Here is a 22244-nt window from a genome sequence, read left to right on the forward strand (position 1 = left end):
TTATGTATTATCTTTTTCCCCGTTTTCACCATGGACTGATAGAAATTTCCTAAATGTCTAAAATCATTCCATGAACCTGTGCCTAAAAATTATTGAATGAAACGCTTTCTATAGTCTCTTTCAAATATAAAACCCCACGATCTGTATTCTTATTTTGATACAAGATGTTAAGCAAATGTAATTTACATTATATAGCAATATGTCAATTAAATGTAATTTAATTAATTCATTGTAATTAAAATAAATTTAAAAAAAATTAAGAACAGGGACACCTGGGTGGCTCAGTGGTTGAGCGTCTGCCTTTGGCCCAGGGTGTGATCCTGGAGACCCAGGATTGAGTCCCACATCGGGCTCCCTGCATGGAGCCTTCTTCTCCTCTCTCTGCCTGTGTCTCTGCTTTTCTCTTGGTGTGTCTCATGAATAAATAAATAAAATCTTAAAAAAAATAAAAATAAAAAAAATAAAAAATTAAGAACAAGGAAAATTATCTCCTAATGTTCAATGTGGTACTTCACCACAACATATTTTACTATACACAATACATATTTAAAAACTTTTTAAAAAGTTCCTGTGGGAAATGACAGTGTCATTTGGGTCTATTAAAGCACCATTCTGGTTGCACAAACTAGAAAGAGAAGTTGCACTGTGGTAATACTAGTCTTTATCTTAGAGACCAACAGTCATTTTGCAAATTTGTAGTATCATTTCCCTAAACAACTCAGGACCAAATTGTACTTCAGTTCCTCAGTTCTACTTTTTTGTGGAGACAGAAACACAGCTCTTGGTTCTATTTGTTTTTCTTTTAGGCACTGCTAACAGAGTTATGATAACTTACTGTACCATGAATAATTATGAAATAGTATTAACAGGTGAAGGATGTAATAAATTAGACATCTCTTCATTTTAGAGAAGATGGAAACATCATTGGTTTTTTCTCAATTAAATATGTGCGAATCAAAAGAAAAAACTTTTTTCAAGTTAATACATGGTTCAGGAAAAGAAGAAACAAGCAAAGAAGCCAAAATCAGGTAAAATCATGACTTTTAAGATCAGCTTTATACATTTAAAAACATGATTGATGTTAAATATTTATTAGCACTTGTTTTTAAAATATCTGATTGAAAAAAAAAATATCTGATTGAAAAAAAAAATATCTGATTGAAAATATACTGAATATAGTGTTATGACTGGGGAAAAAAAAAGTCTCTTAATTAGGAGTAAACACCTGTTAAATCTAAAGTGCTTTTATTTTAGAAAAAAGTACAATAATTTTAACACAGAGAAGAACTAGTGACAATCTTAATTGAAATATAATCTTAAATACTTTATAATCACTGAGGGAAAAAACAAAATATATTTCCATATGCTATCCTAATTCTTCCACAGACTGAATAAAATTCACTAGGAAAACCATTGAGTATGTGTGGGAAGTAGATGGTGGGTGAGAAGGGATGTTCAGGTAATTACCAATCCCAAATTTGTTTGACAGTCAGAAGGAAAGATTTTAATTGTCATCCAACTTGTCCTGAAGCTAATGCCTTTTCGTTACAGAGCTAAGGAAAAAAGAAATAGGCTAAGTCTTCTCGTGCAGAAACCTGAGTTTCATGAAGAAACCCACTTCAGTAGATCTGGGCACTTGGCCAGAGAAACAAGGTGAATAACTTTTAATTATTTGAAGGAAGATTTTTGCTGATTCTATCATTAAAGGTTTAAGAAAGAGGAAATTAGGGATTTCCATTTTATTGGAAATTATACAGTAATATAAGGAAGGTTAGAGATCTCATTTCAAAAAAGTAAGAATATTCCATAAAATTAAACCACTTTAATAGCTTGAATTAAATAACCTTATAAAAATTTAAAGATGCTCTTTTAAAATTATATACCTGCCAATTTTAAATGATATATTTTACTCCTTATAAACTGATGAAATACTCATTAAATTAAGAGTTTTCACCATGTAATATTGTCATAGAGGAGACCTAGTCATCTCTTTCCTTAGTGGTTTGGAAAAAGTGCTTTTAGGTATAAAGGCAAAAAAGCATGAAAAGGAATGTTTTGTCATTTTTAGCCATTTCTTTAATTCAAACAGAAAATTAAGTGGCCTTATATACTAGGATAATAAAAATTCTTCCAAATGAAAAATGACCAATAAAAGATCAAGGACAAATATAAACAACTTTGTAAATTATAACTATAAAATATTTGTTGTATTACAACTTTTTAAATATATTTTTTATCTCTTTAGAGCTTCATTAGTCAAACTTCCTGTATCTGTTTAAAAAAAAATTGCTGCATATCGTGGTGAGAGCTTAAAGGAAATTGCAGTTTAAAAAATTTGACTACAAGGGATCCCTGGGTGGCGCAGCGGTTTGGCGCCTGCCTTTGGCCCAGGGCGCGATCCTGGAGACCTGGGATCAAATCCCACGTCAGGCTCCCGGTGCCTGGAGCCTGCTTCTCCCTCTGCCTATGTCTCTGCATCTCTCTCTCTCTCTCTCTGTGACTATCATAAATAAATAAAAATTTAAAAAAAAAAATAAAAAAAAATAAAAAAATAAAAAATTTGACTACAAGATATTATCAGTCAGGTTCTTCTATTTGCTGAAATAAACTGGATATGCAGAGATAAATAGTTTTCTCAAGAAAAAAAAGATAATTGATTTCTTTTTCTTTGTTCTTAACATAACACATGATTAATTTTCTTTTTTTAAGATATTACTTATTTATTCATGAGAGACACAAGGAAAAAGGCAGAGACACAGGCAGAGGGAGAAGCAGGCTCCCTGCTGGTATCTGATGCAGGACTCAATACCAGGACCTGGGATCATGAGCTGAGCCAAAGGAAGATGCTCAACCACTGAGCTGCCCAGGTGTCCCCATATGATTGGTTTCAAAAAAGTAATTCATACACTCATGAGAAAATACTTAATGTTATTTTAACATATTTTTTGAGAGGCAAAAATCAATAAAAATGTTGACCAACATTTTTGAAGTTTTCAATATAAATACAACTTTCATTACATAATAATAATAATAAAAAACCCTATGGCTGAGAAGAGCAGTGTTACAGCATATGTTCTTTCGAGCAGATCTATAAACAGAATTTCTGCATACTCCTTTATAAACATTTTGTTTCTTGAACAGAGTCTCCCCTGAAGAAGCAGTGATATGGGGTGAATCATTTGATAAACTGCTTTCTCATAAAGGTTAGTGGTCTTTTTCTCAAATGCTTTATGTCTTAATAGAAAATTATGCAAAGTAATCATGTAACTCTACAAAGCAGGCTGTCATAAAAATGTAGTCTGATTAATAATTTACAGCAATCCAAGTTTCTGATCAAAAGAACTAAATTATAGAATAGTCAACAAATGGAAAATATTTTTTTAAATATTTTGATTTTACTAAAAAATACTAATTGTGGTTGAAATAGTATTATCTCTTTGTGCTGTGATTAATAGTTTCAAATGTTTTAATTTATTGATTTTTGAATGAAATCCTTGGTTTTTAAGTACCCGATTATCTGTGTTATTTTTATTGTTAAGTGATCTAAAATCTAAAGTAGTTCTTTTTTTTTTAAGTTATTTATTTATTTATTTATTTATTTATTTATTTATTTATTTATTTTTATTTATGAGAGATAGAGAGAGAGGCATAGACACAGGCAGAGGGAGAAGCAGGCTCCATGCAGGGAGCCCTATGTGGGACTCATCTGGGGACTCCAGGATCACACCCGGTTGGAAGGCGGCGCTAAACCGCTGAGCCACACGAACTGCCCCTAAAGTAGTTCTTTTATTCGAAATTCAGGAAACCCTCTTGAAAATACTTTTTCTCAAATTTTGTAAATATTTCACCCTTCATATCAATTATCTATTTTTAAAGCAGAATTTCATTGAAGAGTTGAGAATCAGATGGGTATTTAAGATGAAGCTCTGTAGATGAAGTAGAACATGAGGACAAATATTGACTTATCCTTTGTTCAAACTATGATAAAGCATGAGTCAGAGGACAGGTTGTCTAGATTGTTACTCTTTTTATTTTTTTTTTAATTTGACAGTTTATTGTAAGGAAACAGATATCTTTTCATCTGTGGATGCTCAAACCCAGCACATCACCTGATAAATATTAACTGCTCAAATAATATAACCAAATTTGTTGCTCGGAAAAAGGTAGCCCAGGTTCCTTTGAGGTCTGAATTCTGGTTTTCCTCTGCTACATAATGTTAGCTAAGCTTCCTAATACCTCTGACTTTTAGCTTCTTCAACTGTAAATGGAGATAACAATGTCTTTAGCTCCAATAGGAATGGATTTCTCTCAGGATTAAATGAGATGATGAATAAGAAACCAATAACTAACACTACACAAATGTAAATTAGTACTTCTATTAAGAAAAATAATAATTATCAACAATAAATTTAAGAATCTTTTTCTATTTTTCAGTTTATTCCCAACTGGGTAAAATTACTTAAAGGGTGAAATTTCAATTTAAAGAAACATATAAGTTGTACTTATTTGTTGAACTTAGTAAATTGGTACCTAATGTAGTCATCATACTCTCATGACCTATACAGAGAGAAGAAATATTCAGTGAGGATAATTAGACCTACAGAAAATTTTCCCTTGGCATTCTGTAATCATTCCGTTTTACAAGTAGTCAAAACTGGGTGGAAAAAATTAAATCTGCTGCTCTCTTTTTTCTCTGTTGGTGGAAATATTAAAGAGCTATAAAATAGCAGCAATTTGAATCAAGAGGGTTCAACATGATAACAAAAGTCAGCACTGACCCACTTGGACATTATTATCATTGCTCTTGATCAAAGTGCTAATTAAATTATATCAAATTCACAAAAAATTATGTTACCAGTATTCTTTTAATCAATCCCCCTCAAAATCCAATTATTTTTAATTGCAAAGCTTATTATAATATTAAATTATAAAGCTTAAAATAATCACCTAAGAAAGTCTTTCGGTTGCAGTGGTTGTATTCAGCTCATTTCCACTGTTTTGACTCCAGGCAAACAAAAAAAAAAAAGAACGAAAGATCTTATACTCATTAGTACACACACACACACACACACACACACCAAGAAAGACCTTATTCTTTTTTTTTTTAATTTTTATTTATTTATGATAGTCACAGAGAGAGAGAGAGAGAGAGAGAGAGAGAGAGAGAGAGAGAGGCAGAGACACAGGCAGAGGGAGAAGCAGGCTCCATGCACCGGGAGCCTGACGTGGGATTCGATCCCGGGTCTCCAGGATCGTGCCCTGGGCCAAAGGCAGGCGCCAAACCGCTGCGCCACCCAGGGATCCCGAAAGACCTTATTCTATCAAATTTTACAGAATTCCCCTTTGGTTAAATGAGTAAGTTTCTCAAATTCTGTATGTCATGTCTATATAAAGGAGATAGAGATTGTGATTGTATTAAATTATTCAGATGGGAAGTGCAATGAGAAATCAAACAAAATATAAAATTAAAATAAAATAGAAATTTGAGTATTTAGTTTGACAAAAATGGCTGATATTTTTTTTTTTAAAAATTTTTTTTTTTTTTTTTTTTTTATTTATGATAGGAACACAGTGAGAGAGAGAGGCAGAGACACAGGCAGAGGGAGAAGCAGGCTCCATGCACCGGGAGCCTGACGTGGGATTCGATCCCGCATCTCCAGGATCGCGCCCTGGGCCAAAGGCAGGCGCCAAACCGCTGCGCCACCCAGGGATCCCAAAAATGGCTGATATTAAAAGCAGTGTATGCTGATTATTAGCATCTTTAGAAATAGAGCCACAGAATAGATGGTTCTTACTCTCGATTTTAGGGTATTAAACAAAATTCACTAGCTGGACAAGGAGAGAGATCATCCAAGTGAAGAGCCAACATAGGCATGGGGCAGTAATCAGTGCAATTTATTTAGGGAGTTAAAAAGAAAATAATTCTTTGTTGAGAAACAATTTGAAAAAGGAAGAGTGTCTTAGGATGACAGACAATAGACGAGACTAAAATGGAAAGAGCATGGGTTTGCTATATTTCACAGAACCAACAGAATCCATGGAGTGTTTTGATAATCCCACTATTTTATCCAAATCTCAATATTCAAACATAGTTTTAACTCTTTTAAAAATTAAAAAGAACAGAAGATAAAATAGAAGAAAATCTAACCAAAGTATGGGCTTTAGTTAATACAGCGTATAAATATTTGTTTATCAAGTATAACATACGTACCTTACCAATGTAAGATGTTAGTAATAGGAGGAAACTGGTTGTAGGATGTAAGAAAACCTCACTATCTTCATCACTTTTCAATAAATCTAGACCTATTCAGAAATAAAATGTTCCTCATTTGTTTCTATACAGATATTAGGATACATTTTTTTCATCATCAACATTTATTGACAAATTTGTCTGAAATTGTGAAATGAACCATAAAAATCTATAATTTAACCACATATATAGAAATCTTTCATAATCATTAATTTCAACTAATTTTACTTATTGGTCTTATTGATAGACTTTATCAATATAAAGTTAGTCAATTCCAATAAAATTATATGTATATGCATATTACACTTAAACATATATGTGTGTTTGTATACATATATGATAATGTTGCTGAATAATATATGTTTGAAAGTAATTAGCTAGTTATAAAAATGCTATATAACTTGCAATGTATTGTGTAGCCTTTTAGAAATTATTAAAAGAGATTAAATGGATGAATGCAAGATTTCAACAGGCGGAAGGAAAAATATTCCTGAGCCAATAAAAAGGCAGGAGAATGACTAGGGAAATAAGAGATTTTGGTGTAACTTGGAAAAGCAAGCAGTTCACTTTCACTAGGGTGGAGTAGGGAATGAACACATTGGGAAATCAAGTTACGGACAAATTTTGAAAGAGATTGTTAGAAAACTCTGATGGACAGAAAAATAGAATTCTATACATGCAATGTGGACTCCCTGCAAGATTGTCACAAATATAAAAGCTAACCTCAAGGTAAGGGCTATTTTGGAAAGAAAACAAATGACCTTGGTGACTGACTGTGCATGTATCATAAAGTGAGATGATGAAGAGATAAGAGATGAAGGAAAAGAATGAGCCACAGATCTCTAGATTTTATTCCATATTAGCAGGGGGATGACAGTGCCTTTTATAGTTGAGAGAAACCGGTGCAAGAACAAGATTTCTGAGAAATAACAGGTCAGACTTTGAACTTATTTAGTTGCTTGTAAACTTTATCAGAAGTTTTGTAGGGATTTTGTAGGCACACACCTAGAATATGGAAGAGTAATTGATTATAAATAAAGATTTTCTAACCATCACATCTTCAATTAATAATTGATGTGATGTGAAAGGGGCTGTTATTTCCTGCAGAGTCTCTATCGATAAGAAAATCTTCCAACTACTACATAACTGTGTATTTTCCTCTGTATCCTTTTTTTCCAATCATTGCAAATAATTCCAATATTTTTGACCTTTTCATTAATGAATATTTACCTGGACTTTTTTGTAACCTGTATTGTGGTTCTAATAAACTTAATCCTGAGAATGATTCATAATAGTTGAGAGAAGTAGAATATGTAAGTCATTGCACCCCCTTGCTTTAAAAATATAAACTGATTATACTGTGGAAAATACTAGTGCCTTTGAGTAAAGGCTGCAAGGAAATGAGCACTTAACTTTTGGGGAAGGAAATGAGTACTTCTCCCTACACTTTTTACCTTGTGGCTTTTCAACTTGCCCTTCCCAATTTTCAGTTACTGATTTTCTGCAGAATAAGGGATTCCAGTGTTCTACAAGTTAAATTTCTGAATTGAGCTAACCCATAACAAATAGTTTCTTAATCTGTCTCAGAATAAAAGTAAGTAAAATCCAATCTAAATTATAAATGGATCACATAAATAAATCATTATTACAAAAGTAACTACAACATTCTGTGTCAGATCAAGAACTATGAAGCTAAACATTAAAGGGAAAACATGCAACCTAGTAATACTGTACTTGGGTTTCCAACTTGAGAGTTTCTTGACTTTTTGTTTCATTTGGTTTCTTGGCATCAGAAAAATTTTCCAACAGATGCCAGAGTTTCAATTTAGAAACATGCAATCACAAGCGTTTCATATTTGTATGACACATTGAGCCAGCTTCTTCCAGTGTGAATTCTAAACCCAGGTTCCATCAAGCACTTTTGGCAGCTGCAATCACCACTGCTGCCTTCTAAAGGACTATCTGGTAAGTGACTCCTTCTGTGTACGAAATGGTTCCATTGTGACCTGACTTAATGTAGCTGCCCAAAGTGGGTAAAAGAAACAGGAAGTAACTAATGTGCTGCGATAATCTTGCACAACATTGCATATTACTTTTTAAAAAGTAATTTACTTAAACTTTTACATAAACAAACTACTTTCTCATTTATTATTAATTCATTTCTTAAAAAAAAAAGATTTTATTTATTTATCCATGAGAAACAGAGAGAGAGAGAGAGAGAGTCAGAGACACAGGCAAAGGGAGAGGCAGGCTCCATGCAGGGAGCCCAACTCAGGACTTGATCCCGGGATTCCAGGATCACACCCTGGGCCAAAGACAGGCACTAAACCACTGAGCCACCCAAGGATCCCCATTAATTCATTTCTTGAATCAGTATTTAGTCTTCTTTATTATATTTATATTATGCAAACAAGATCCATTTTCTTTGATTAACCCATTATAAGCACTTTCAGCACATAGTACTCTCCCTAATATTGGTGCTATGGTTTCATTCTGAATGTTTGTATCAAACTCAAGACTAATTATGGTAAAAAAAGGTCTTTTGCATGATATTCCAGAGCACAATGGCTGGGACATAGTTTACAGTCATGTTTTGTGAACTAATAAAGGGCTATATATTAAAAAACATTTATGTTATTTTTTTTGAGAGACTTCTATTTGAATTCCATGCAAGTTGATTTTCCTCTGCTCCTCCAAACAAAAGAAATAACCACCAAAAATGTCCTTCCTTAGCCTTTAGTATATAAATGCCTGTCTTGCCCATCCATTAACCTTCATATTCCTCAGAAGTAAAGACTTTGCTCTTTGATGACAGTTTATAACTTTGAACAAAATATATCTGGGTTCAACATTATGCATTGTATTTTACCAGCTATAAATTTAGGGCAACTTCACTCTTGGAACCTCAACTTCTTCATCTGTAAAAATGGGTTACTCAATAAGGTTGACATGAAAATTAAATGGAACTGTGCCTATATAAGGCAATGTGCCAAGACCTTAGCAAACACTCAAAACTTCTATTATAATGAATACTATTGCATTTTCAGTATATAATACAATCCTCATATTCATACTAGGTGTTTCATAAACAAAAGATAGGTGAAGAAAGTTATTTTTAATATGTAACAATTTCAGTTGCCTGGCATATGGGTGATTTCTTTTAGATGTTTAGTGCAAAAACACTTTATTATAATTGAGATCTATTAATAGGAAAAATAATGATCATATTCTCCCCAAATTATGAAATTTATTAATTCAATTTAAGAATAATTTGGCATTTAAAAACTGATCAATCATACTTATCCATGACATATGGATAGAATAAGTTGAAATCAGAAAAGTTTTTTCCTTCACTCTGGTCAATGTAACTTTATTCACCGACTCCATAATACTTATACTTAATTTCCTCTTTCCAAACTAGGTTTAACCTAGAACAGACTATTATCTCATTGCAAGATTCCAGGCATTTTATTTTGACTTTGAAACATATACATTTTTTAGGTATTTGGGGGAAAATCTTCTGTGTATCAAAATGCTTCAAAGAATCATTTCCCATTTAAATTTCCCTTCTGGGGAAGCTGGGCTGGCACAGCAGTTTAGCGCTGCCTTCAGCCCAGGGCACGATCCTGGAGACTCAGGATCCAGTCCCATGTCAGGCTCCATGCAGGGAGAGCTTCTCTCTCTGCCTCTCTCTCTGTGTGTCTCTGATGAATAAATAAATAAAATCTTTAAAAAAACAAGTTGTGTTTAATCAGGAATTATCTTACTAGCATCTAATGACTGCAGACAAGTTCTGGCTTGTCAGTTTTATATAGAGCTTCTCAAATTTTTGTAAGCTTGACCTTTGTCTGTCTTCCTAGTCTCTTCATAAACGTTTAACCATTAACACCTGGTACTCAGGGTTAATTTACGGAGAAACCCCCCCCCCCCCTTATTCTAGTGAAAATGCTAATGGAAGAAGCAGTTGAATAGAGCTGCATGATTCTTTTGTCATGGTAGTGGAAGTCATCACATATGCAATACTTTGGAAATGTCTATAGGTTGTCATGTCATTTTCTGTTCCTGTATCTCTAATATATTTTTAAAAATCGTTTACAACATTAAAAATGGTGCTTCATGGCAAAGAGGACAAATTGTATATATTAGGAGAAATAAATGGTGAAATGTAAAGCATACTTTGAGGATTTGTATTAGTTTCTCATTGCTGCTATAACAAATTACCATAACTTTAGTGACTTAACACAAATCTACAACCTTACAGTTCTGTAGGTCAGAAGTACAGTATAGGTCCTATTGGGGGAAAAAATCAAGGTTTTTGTCCCTTCTGAAGGATCTAGGGGAGAATTCCTTCCCTGTCCATTCAGATTTTTAGCAAAACTCAGTTCTTTGCAGTTTTGGAATGAGGTTTCCATTGTCTCTCTGACTCTAAACTCCTGACCATTTGCACCTTCTAGAAGCCACCGCATTTTTTGGCTCATGACCATCTTCTTCCATCCTCAAAGTCAGTAACAGTCCTCATGTTGTATCTCTCAAACCACTCTTCTCTCTTACTCTTCCACATTTCAGGAGTCATACACTTAGACTGGATTAGATTATTCACCTAGATAATTCAGGATACTTTCCCCATTTCATGGTCCCTAACCATACTCACATCTGCAAAGCTCCTTTTCCCATGTAAGGTAACATATTCACAGGTGCAGTTCAAATCTGAATTGTTCAAGGGTCAACTCTAATAAAATATCACAAATAAGATAATGATATACCACCATTTATTTAACTATTTACCCATTGAAAACATAAAGAAGTGGTTTTTTTTAAATTTTATTTTACTTAGACATTTAACTTTTGTTTGTCTTAACATCTCTTTATTGCTCCTTCTATTCAAAATGATAGCCTTGCTGTATAGAGTATTCTTGGTTGCAGGTTTTTTCTTTTAGCACTTTGAGATATCATGCCACTTTATTCTGGCCTGTAAAATCTCTGCTGAAAAATCAACCAATAGACTAATGGGGTTTCCCTTGTATGTAACTGTTTTCTTTTCTTTGGCTGCTTTTAAGATTCTCTCTTTATCTCCACTTTTTGCCATTTTAATGACTTTGTGTCTTGGTGTGGACCTCCTTGGGTTGATTTTATTGGAGGCTCTCTATGCCTCCTGGATCTGGATTTCTGTTTCCTTCCTCAGATTTGGAAAATTCCCAGCTATTATTTCTTCAAATAAATATTCTGCCCCTCTTTCTTTCTCTTTTTCTTCTGGGATTCATATAATGAAAAAGTTATTACACTTGGTAGTGTTGCTGAATTCCCTATTTTTCTCATTTGTCCTGTTCTTTGGAGACATATGCCTCTGTCTCTTCAGTTTATCTAACTCTCTGTGTCTGTTTCTATGTTAGAAAAGTCAGCTACATTTGCTCTTGAAAGTAGTGGCCTTATGAAGAAGTCCTATGGTGCCTTGTAATGAAATCTCCCCTGTTCACCAGAACCTGATTTCAGGTGTCTCCTATGTGTGTTATGTGTTTTACTGTTGTGGCTGAGCTTGGGGTGCTTGGCACGAGGGTTTGTTTTTGCTACCTTCTGTGTGCGTGCATATCCCTCCCTCCTGCAGAGAGTCTCATGCATCCATTTGGCTCCCAACTGTGTCTCTGCCCTTCCTACCCTTTTCAACATGGCCTCTTCTCTATATTTAGGTGTGGAGTCTTTTCTGCCAGGCCTCAGGTCATTCTCTGGGTTACTTACACTGATCCAGGTGTTATCCAGTTGTAGATAATAGGTGGAATAGTTTCCTGGCTCTGTAGAATAACCCCCACACCCTTGAGAAAGACATTGAGGGACTTGAAAGATACCCAAAACAAAGTCCAGAGCAGGGGTTTGTCCCTCTTACCCAGTTCTATGTATGATACTGGCCTCATTTCAACAAGAATGACACTTACCTTTCATAATTGTAAAGATTAAAGCTAATTTATATGAGATCTCTCATGTATATTATGCAGATGTGTATTACTTCACTACATTAGAGGGAAGACATAGCTATTCTGTTAATATTAGCAGTTATACTTTAATATCAAGTAGTACTTTAGAGAAGAGGAGGTGAGTGAGGGGATGGTTAAATAGGTGATGGATATTAAGGAAGGCACTTGTTGTGATTAGCACTGGCTGTCGTATTTAAGTGATGAATTACTAAATTCTATACCAGAAACGAATATTACACTGCATGTTAACTAACTTGAATTTAAATAAATATTTGGTGGAAAAAATATCAAGTAGTATAATTCCTCAGCATTAATATTGTATACTTAAGATATATAATTTCTTTTCTTGGTAGATGGACTGGAGACCTTTACCAGATTTCTTAAAACTGAATTCAGTGAGGAAAACATTGAATTTTGGATAGCCTGTGAAGAATTCAAGAAAAGCAACGACGCTCAACAAATTATCCCTAAAGCAAAAGCAATATATGAGAAATTTATACAGACTGATGCTCCACAAGAGGTATAGTAAAGATGATTATAAAAATTTAAAACTCCTTGAAAAATTTTTAAGAGAGTCTGCCTTTATCAAATTGGTATCTTCATACATTCTACAAGAAAGGTCAAGATTTTATTGAAGCAAAAATGAGTATTTATGTAAATTCCTACATACAAACAGAATGCATTTAAGGCTTTGCCATGGAAGCAAAATTATAATTGAAGTCATTCCTTGGGGTTATTTTTATTCTACACTAAGAATGAATACAATTACTTGCAACATTTAGATTCATTCACTTATCCATATTAATCATCTAAGCATAAGCAATGTGCCATCAAAACTAATGATTTCTATATGTGAGGAAGGCAAGACAAATTGAAAAGTTTGTATAATATAACATTATGTGTGAGCACATCTACCTATGCAAAGTTTTGATTATCCCAAAATAATTATTCTCTTTGATAGACTAAAAGAAAATTTTATAATTGATAGATGAGGGAAATCGAATTTAACAAGGTTCAAGTGAAAAAACAGTTGTGATTTTCTTTGATTGCAAGCTCAATGTGAGATAACTTTGTGATACAAATACTAAAACTATAAAACTAGCAAATATTACCTGATTACCCTCAAAAATAATTTAAATAGAGTTTCTGTATTTTTATTATGTATTCAATAAATAGTGTTTCTTCACTGGAGTTGTAGAACTGGTAGTCTATCACTATTAAAATTTATGTTTCACTATAAATTAGTATTGTCCATAAAGTAGCATTGTCTATGTGGATATCATTTCACATGGAATGATGACTGTTTTTTCTTGTTTCAATATGATTCAATCTGTTCTGTGTTTCAATACATTATTCTGTTTTTCCCATGGCCACTTTTATACACAGATTTTTTTTTTAAACAGCTAGTTGTATGGTGTTATTCATGAGGGAAAAAGAAGGAATCCTAACTGAAAACATACCTCTATCAGAATCAGATATAGCAGTAATGCTTTGATAAAAAGCATTAAAGAATTTTTTATCTTTAAAAGACGTCCATTTTCAGCACATACTTGATGGTAAGAAAGCATCATAATAAAATGAAAAGAGCATGGAAATAAAACAAAAGCCTCACATTGAAATCCCAAATATGCCCCAAACTCACTGTTTACCCTCATTCGAAATAATCTAATTTCTATGAAGGTTTAGTTTCCACTTTGAAAATGATTTAACCTAAAGGTCTGTATGATATTTACAATGTTTCATTATTCTAAATTAGAGAGTGAAAAGGGCCAGGATTATAAAAAGAGAAGAGCTAGATGAAATGCCAGCCCAGAATAAACCATTGGATCCCAAGACTTATAACCAAAAAACAAAAAAAACAAAAACAACAACAAACACACAAGCATCCAGGTGCATTATGCCCACTCCAGCACTGGATCAATCCTGCACTGTTTTTCAAAAGTGTTTACTTAAGTAGATTGACCATAATCATACTTTTTTATTATTATCATTCCAGGTTAACCTTGATTTTCACACCAAAGAAGTCATTACTAAAAGCATCACCCAACCTACCTTACATAGTTTTGATGCTGCACAAAGCAGAGTGTATCAACTTATGGAACAAGACAGTTACACACGTTTTCTGAAATCTGACATCTATTTAGACTTGATAGAAGGAAGACCTCAGAGACCAACAAATCTTAGAAGACGATCACGCTCATTTACCTGTACTGAGTTTCAGGATGTAAAGTCAGATGTTGCCATTTGGTTGTAAAGAAAATTAATTTTGCTCATTTTGATGGCAAATTTGTAGTGTGCTTTTAAGATATAACATGCTTACTTTTAACAAATAGGTACATCTTTAAAATAAAATGCAACATGTCAAAGGATTTTAAAAGTGTAAATGAAAACTTAACATTTTAACAATACATACTATATCTGTCAATGTATTCTGTAAAGCCTTCCATTTGACTTAATTCCATTCATAATCAGAAAAACCTATTACAGAATGGAAAGGGAGTAAAAGAGTAATAGCAATGTTTTATAGAATGATTCATAAGACTGTAAAGTTGAATAGAAGTTAAGCCAATAGTTAGACCAAATACCTAGTTTGGATATTTTTTTTCTAGATGTAAACAAATTAATGCCCAGATATCCATATATTCAGAATACATTTTTCATAATGATGAAGATTCTTTTTTGCTCAGTTATAGAGAAGTGGTCCTGTTCTTATAATAGGAGAGGGCAATCATCTGTTCTGCAGTTACAACCCTGGGTTTGAGAATAAACAATGTATCACTTCTAGTGATAAGCCAGAAACAGAAACTCTGAGGAACAGATTCACTTATATAGAACTTCCAAGTTAAACATAATCCACATTGAAAACTGATAATAGGATCCATGTTTGGGCTCATTTTTAAGTAAATATGAGCATGCTCCAGTAAGTGGAACACATTTCCTCTTTTTTTTTTTTTTGTGGAACACATTTCTAACAGTCACAGAACCATGACCAGATTCTACCTAACTCCAGACTGGGACTAGGAACATCTCACTTGCTAACAGAAATTACTACTAAAGTACTAAAGTAGTGGGCAGTCGGTGGTTTGAAGGAGGCCCAGGGAAGATTTATCCCAGCAGTATTTAGGTTTCATTTTTGGACTTTCAGGAGCGGGATAGAAACTAGAAATGAGAGGAGGTAAAGAAGCAAGGAGTCCAAACCCTGGAGACTCATGTATCTGCTACATTGTCTCCTATAAAGAAAGTGTTCCCCCATTGAGCATGTTCTTGTTCCAAGTCTCATTGAATCATTTCATACTATATTATTCAAATAAGATGCTCATAAGTTATATATATGTCTCTACTTTAGGGAAATATTTAATTTTAGATGTGTGTTGCATGTAAATGTCTATATCTAAAGATGTCATACATTTGGCTTTGGCAAATGTTGTTTTAGTTGAAATGTAAAATATAAAAACTGAGAATCACCTATAGTAATAAATATTTTTAATTTCTTCAATCATATAGTTAATGTTTATTTGACCACTAAGTGCTCTTCCTGACTGATTATCCTTTCTGTCACCAAACTACACATAGACATATTTTCTTATTTTAGAATGATACCGGGATAGAAAGTACTTATTATTTTTTCACTGATATTAATGCTAATTCAATTCTTTATACTATTATAAATATGAAGACAAGGTGCCATGCATTTCAAAAATCCACTAAGAGATGATTTTTAATTTTTCTTTGGCTGATTTGTAGTTTTCTGTCGAAGTGTCTTTTCAGAATCTGATTGCTTCATGCACAATTAAGACATGATATACAAGCTTTCTGATCTCTTTAGAAAAATCATGGACTGATTTTAATAGCATTATTCAGGACCACAAATACATATTATGTTGCTTTCTCATTTGTAATACTTTTCAGATGTGTCCAATATCTTGTTTAAAGTATTCAATGAGACCTTTCAAAAACACACCAGGACTTTCTGATGAAGTTAATGCCCGACTTCAAGGAACTTCTATCCATGGGAAGGACAATGTGGTCACAAACAGGAAACAAAACAAACAGAGAAGTGAAAGAAGCCAAGTAAAAATGTGCAGACAGTACTGAGCACTGGCTGAAGGAATTACAGACATATGTAATGAAAGCCTGAGAACTTGAGAACCTCAGTGTCTGGGTTCCCGGAACAGATATGTGAGCCTCAGAAGCTCATTTAGCTTCTAAACACCTTTACTTGACACATTTTATATATATATATATATATATATATATATATATATATATATATAAAGGCTCAGGATTTCTAATTCTAATCCTCTACGGTCCCTACATTTACTGATTCTAAGTAGACCACCTGATATTCTGCAAAGCACCTCTTGATTAATGCCCAAGCAAGGAAAAGAGGCAAATAAGTATGGCTAATTGAAGGAAAACTTCTGACTAAAAATTAGTATGGGCTATTAGTCTAAGAGTAAAAAGTCACATCTTTGTGTCTTCACAATATGTCTGAGTATACTTTGTAGTATGAGATTAGATATTGAATTGTTATCTTTCCACTGTAACTTGCTTTAAAATGCTTATCTCTAGAAACCTGAAGAGATCTCACAGAAGAGATAAATGGAATTCATTCACATAATTTGATTCATTACAGGCCCCTTTTAAATAGTTTTCAGAAATGTATTTATGTTTAATTGACAGAAAATTACATAATATAGAGGCTTTGAAAGTAAATATTTGATTAAAAAAAGTGACATGCAGAGTATTAAGAGACTCTGATAAATGAATATCAACCGAAAAATCAGGTGAATAATATCTGAAACTATGAAATAAATTCATTAAAACATCATGATTCAAACCATAAAATTTTATTTAACTATTATTTATAAGCATATTTATTGTGGAATAAAATAAACATAGTCTTTAAAAAAAAACACATGCTTCTGAATAAATAAATAAAATCTTAAAAAAAAAACAAACATAAAGCTAAATTCTTTCCAGGCACCTAGGTGGCTCAGTCAATTGTCTGCCATCAGCTCAGGTCATGATCCCAGGGTCCTGGGGTTGAGCCTGCATCAGGTTTCCTGCTCAGTGGGGAGTCTGCTTCTCCCTTTTCCTCTGTGTGTGCTCTCTCTCTTTTTCTCTCTCATTTAAATAAATAAATAAATAAATAAATAAATATAAAAAAAACCCTAGATTCTTTCCTTCAAATTTATTTTTGCTGATTTACATAAGTATAAAAATAAAGGTGTATAAATAAATATATGTAAATGTTACTGAATATACACATGTACATACATAATTGTTGAAAGAAATACAAACTATACCAAATCAATTTTTAAATTTTATTTATAAAATTCTAAAGACCTTACAGTTAAATCGAATGGTTATCTTTATAGCAATGAAAATTCACAGAATTTTATTTTATGGAAGAAATGAAGTAAATTAATTACAGGCATATCTCAGATATTTCTGGTTCAGTTCCAGGCTACTGCAGTAGAGTGAATATCACAATAAAGCAAGTCAAATGACTTTTTTGGTTTCCTAGTTCTATAAAATTATGGTTACACTATACTATAATCTATTAAGTGTGCAATAATGCTTTTAAAAACAATGTATACACCTTAATTATTTTTTATTTTATTGTTTTCTTAATTAAAAGATATTTTATTCCTAAAAATTGCCAGCCATCATGTAAACTTTTATCAAATCATAATCACTGATCATAGATTACTCTAACAAATATAATAATATAATGAAAAAGTTTGAAATATTGAAAGAATTATCAAAATATGACAGAGACATAAAGTGAGCAAAAACATGGAAAAATGGCACTGCTAAGTTGTTCAATACAAAGTTGCCACAAGCCTTCAATTTCTAAAAATAAAAATACCACAATATTGGCAAAGCATAATAAAGTCAAATACAATAAAAACAGACATGCCTGTGTATTAACTGGTCTAGTATCTGACTTTATCAGTCATAATTCATAACATTATTACAATTTTAATTATATGTATATGCATTTATATATGTGCAAAATTCTCAATTTCCAGATTTTGGAAGTACTGAGATACTTAACAATATGCTTTATATTAAAATTGTATATCTAATTTATATAACTACTCAATTATAAAATACTAAGTTTAGGTAGTTTGGTATTTGGCTTTTATACTGAGAATATGTGTCATATACTAAATGAGTTAATCTCTTAAATTCATTTTAAATAGAAGCTATCTTAATTTTTTAATATTTGAATTTTAATAAAACAACTGGAGCTGCTGATTTATTATTTTGTTTTATAAAAAAATCTTATTGTTTCTTTCATACTTTATATATGCTATATATACCTGAATGCCAGAATGAGTAATGGCAGTTAAAATTAATGATATAAAAAGTGAACATTTTAATTGTAAGTTTTGCCACGGAAGTTAATTTTTCTCTTCTACGTTATAAGACTAAGTCTTTAGCAAGGATAAAATGGGTTGTTTGCTCAAGTCTCTTCAAAGGGCAAGTGATAATTCAGAGCAGACTTGACATCAATGAGGAAAAAAAAAGAAGGATTCAGATATCCAATGCAAAATCACAATTATACATTTGAAAGTTTTTGATGAATATATCCTCTTTAAAGCCTCTAATTCTGCCACATAAAGTAAAGGAGCATTTAACAATCTAGTAAAACATGGATCATACAGAAGGAAATGTAGCCTGTGACAGAAATGGGAGGGAAAAGAAGGGAGGTTGGAGAAACAGAAAATTAATCTCTATAAAAAACTTCATAAATGGGAAAGAATCTTGTATATATATTAATATGTTATATGTAACTGAGATAATTTAATAAACAATTATAGAATCTACAGATATTTTTGTTTCCCGGTCCCTGACGTCAAAAACTTGCCAATTTCATGACTTTATATGTGGTCATTCTTTCTTCTACATCTGAAAAAGAAAGATTCCTGAAAAAGAAATTGGGTCTCTTAATTCCATAGGCTTGGTTATTTTATCTCTCAGACTTCATCTTCTTAAACTAAATAATAATTTATTAAGATTGTTCTAAAATCTATAAACTCTGTCTTTACAGGTGTGATCCCTTTAAGCCTAGCTTATAAACAAAACTTTTTTGGGTGGAAAAATAAACACCAATGCTTCTATTTTTGATTCCATGCTTGATGTTACATTAAAAAACACTTTAATATGAAAATTGAATCAGGATGTTTAGATAAAGGAAGTAAAGTCCATGTAATATGATTTCAGAGTGTTGAAAATAAGATGCAATGTGAATTTAAAATAAATGGTGTATAGGAAGCCCAAAGTTTTTCTCCTTCTTTAGTATACAGGACATCAGTGCCAAGAGGCATCATAAGGTTACATTTGCAAATTTTAGGAGGCAGCTGAGATTTTTGTGAATAGAAAATACACAAACTATAATTTTATTTTCCTCAGAAATCATCAGAGGTTAAAAACGGTTCTGAAGGGGCTCCTGGGTGGCTCAGTCGCCTAACCATCTGAATCTTGGTTTTAGCTCAGGTCATGATATCAGGGTCGTGAGATCAAGCCCCGTGTAGGCTCTGTACTTATAGGTAGGAGTCTGCCTATCCCTCTCCCTCTGGACTGTCCCCTACTCATGGACCTGCTCTCACCCTCTCTCAAATAATTAAATAAAATCTTTAAAAAAATGTTCTGAGAGCACTCTCAAAATAGAAAATAGTTTGTTATTTGTAGTAACATGCAAAATTTTGTTTCTAGGAATTGTTTTAAAGATTTTATTTTTTATTTATTTATTCATGAGAGACACAGAGACAGAGAGAGAGTCAGAGACATAGGCAGAGGGAGAAGCAGGCTCCACACAGGGAGCCAATGTGGGACTTGATCCTGGAACTCCGGGATCACACCCTGGGCCAAAGGCAGGCGCCACACTGCTGAGCCACCCAGGCGTCCCTGTTTCTAGGAATTTAAGGTATTTTTATCCTAATAAATGAATTATTGGAAGTACAAATAGAGGATTTTCAGACATTTACAGAATCTAAGTGTCTTTGTTTCAATATGTGTTTCACCAATTTCAAGCAGCCTGAGGAAAATGTCAAATAGGCCAGTATATGGTTAGAAAAGCATCTTGAAATCCTGAAAATATTAAGAGCTAATTGTTGCAGTTACCTTTTCTGTTCTACTCTATTCCAATATTTTAAACATTATTTCATTTTCATCCTGAGACAAACCAAGTATTTTAATTTTCTATCAATTATCTAGGTTTTCATTTCATTATATAATAGGATTGATGACTTGGAATGCTAAAGGCTCTGTTGAACCTCAATAATGTAGAGGAAGAGACTTTTTTTGAAAAAGATTTTCCTAAGCAGATTCATTTTACAATTTAATTTCCTTCAATGAGGTAAAGGTCAGTGTGAGGCTATAAGAAAGTTAATTTGCATGAGGTATGCACATGGAATATGAAAACAATATAATATGAAATATTCATAATTCAAGCTTTAAAAACCAACCTCAAGGCTAAAAAAGCAATTATTATAGGAAATGGCTCAACAATTACAACCAAGTTTTTGTGATGATGTCAAATAACGTACTTTCATTCTTAGAGACATTAAGAGACAATATTGTAGAATAATGACAAAGCCTGAGTGTTAGCAATTGTTTTTATTGCTTCTTTTATATATTTATCAATGCTAAGTTTGTTGAGCACTAATATAATTCCCTATGCAATTCTACTAATCAAGTAATTCTACGTCAGTTTTATATTTATGCCAATTGTCTCTTTGCCTCCCATCAAACTTCTATTAGTATTTTTTTGACCATGGCAACCAACGCACATGCCTTTATTAACTATGTTCCATGTTTATCGATTTGAACAAGATTAAAATTGCATTCTTATTCACAGTAGTGTGGCAGATGTCTGTGGATCTGTTTCTTCTTTATATTAAAATCAAATTAGTTTAATAAAAGTATCATAGAATTACAGTCTCTCTCCGGGTCACCCAACTGGTTCCTACCCTGTTCCTTTTAAGCCAGAATAACTAATAATAACTAATAAAGAAGTCTGAATCTCATGAGCCTTACTGAGCATGTGAAAGAGTTTCTTGAAACTATATGGGGGTCCTATAAAATTTTAATTCAGAAACATGATCCTGTTCCTCTGCTGCTCAGAATTGACATAATACCTTTAAAAAATCACACTTCATGACATGTCTTGCTCCCAGCTTTCTTCCTGCAGCATTTAGGTTTTGGTTATTAAACTTCTTATAGTGCTTCTTTGCCTCTCACAGCTTCCTCTCTCAAGACCTCCATAGCCACACAGTTCCATTGCTTCCTACAATCAGCTGTAGGGAACTGGAGAGGACATTGCCCAGATTTCTGTTGGAAAAACCAAAATCGAGCTTTGAGAGAAACAAAACATCTTCTTGCATAATTTTAGTTAGCTTCTTTACCATGGGATCAAAGTTAGGTTATGCCATTAAATGAAGTGTGGGTTAAATGCTTTTCATTCACTATCTTTTTTTCTTAAAATGAATGGAGATCTTACCTGTAGTGGTTTGCTTCTGTTTTCATTTTTATTGTCTTTCTAAGCTTTTGTCTTTTTTTTTTCCCCTGGGCTCCCTTGGTCAATATTGAGATAATCACTGTTAAACAGAAGTTACTCAGAATTAGAAGTTCTTTCCCTATTTAATTTTATACTACTCTGGGATAGGTTCTATCCTAGAGAAGTTCTAACATAATACGGCAACAGTGCTAGTTAAGTGTATGTGTGTATTTCGATCCTTTTGGTTTTTCTATAATATTTTCTTTTCTAAAAATCCAAAACAATAACCAAATTAATAGCTATTTATTGAGTATATAATATATGTCAAACATAATATCATATCATTGCCACTTACCAGTGTTTTCTTTGTGCATGTATTCTATTATAGAAATATTATATATATTATTCTATACTCTAACATATTCTCTATGTTATTCTATGTATTTTAACATCCTATCATTGCCACTTACCAGTGGTATCTTTGTGCTATCTATTATTTAAAAAATAGTATTAATGT

At 32.7% G+C, this 22244-nt stretch overlaps 1 protein-coding gene across 1 annotated transcript; it reads left to right on the forward strand.

Moving 5' to 3' along the window:
• Positions 1 to 749: 749 nt before the first annotated feature.
• RGS18 (regulator of G protein signaling 18) lies at positions 750 to 15913 on the forward strand. The gene is made up of 5 exons (XM_041773480.1): positions 750 to 1028; positions 1552 to 1653; positions 3142 to 3203; positions 12570 to 12736; positions 14213 to 15913. The coding sequence occupies exons 1-5, from the start codon at positions 913 to 915 to the stop codon at positions 14468 to 14470; spliced, it is 705 nt and encodes a 234-aa protein (XP_041629414.1). The 5' UTR covers positions 750 to 912; the 3' UTR covers positions 14471 to 15913.
• Positions 15914 to 22244: the final 6331 nt, after the last annotated feature.

Source organism: Vulpes lagopus, chromosome 11, assembly GCF_018345385.1.
Source record: "Vulpes lagopus strain Blue_001 chromosome 11, ASM1834538v1, whole genome shotgun sequence".
NCBI lineage: Eukaryota > Metazoa > Chordata > Mammalia > Carnivora > Canidae > Vulpes > Vulpes lagopus.

What these genes read in the sequence shown, in the direction of transcription:
- RGS18 (XM_041773480.1), top strand. Translation starts at nt 913, where the DNA reads ATGGAAACATCATTGGTTTTTTCTCAATTAAATATGTGCGAATCAAAA. An exon ending in TAAACTGCTTTCTCATAAAG is followed by an intron (nt 3,204 to 12,569) that starts GTTAGTGGTCTT and finishes TTTTCTTGGTAG; the next exon opens with ATGGACTGGAGACCTTTACC. An exon ending in AGACTGATGCTCCACAAGAG is followed by an intron (nt 12,737 to 14,212) that starts GTATAGTAAAGA and finishes TTATCATTCCAG; the next exon opens with GTTAACCTTGATTTTCACAC.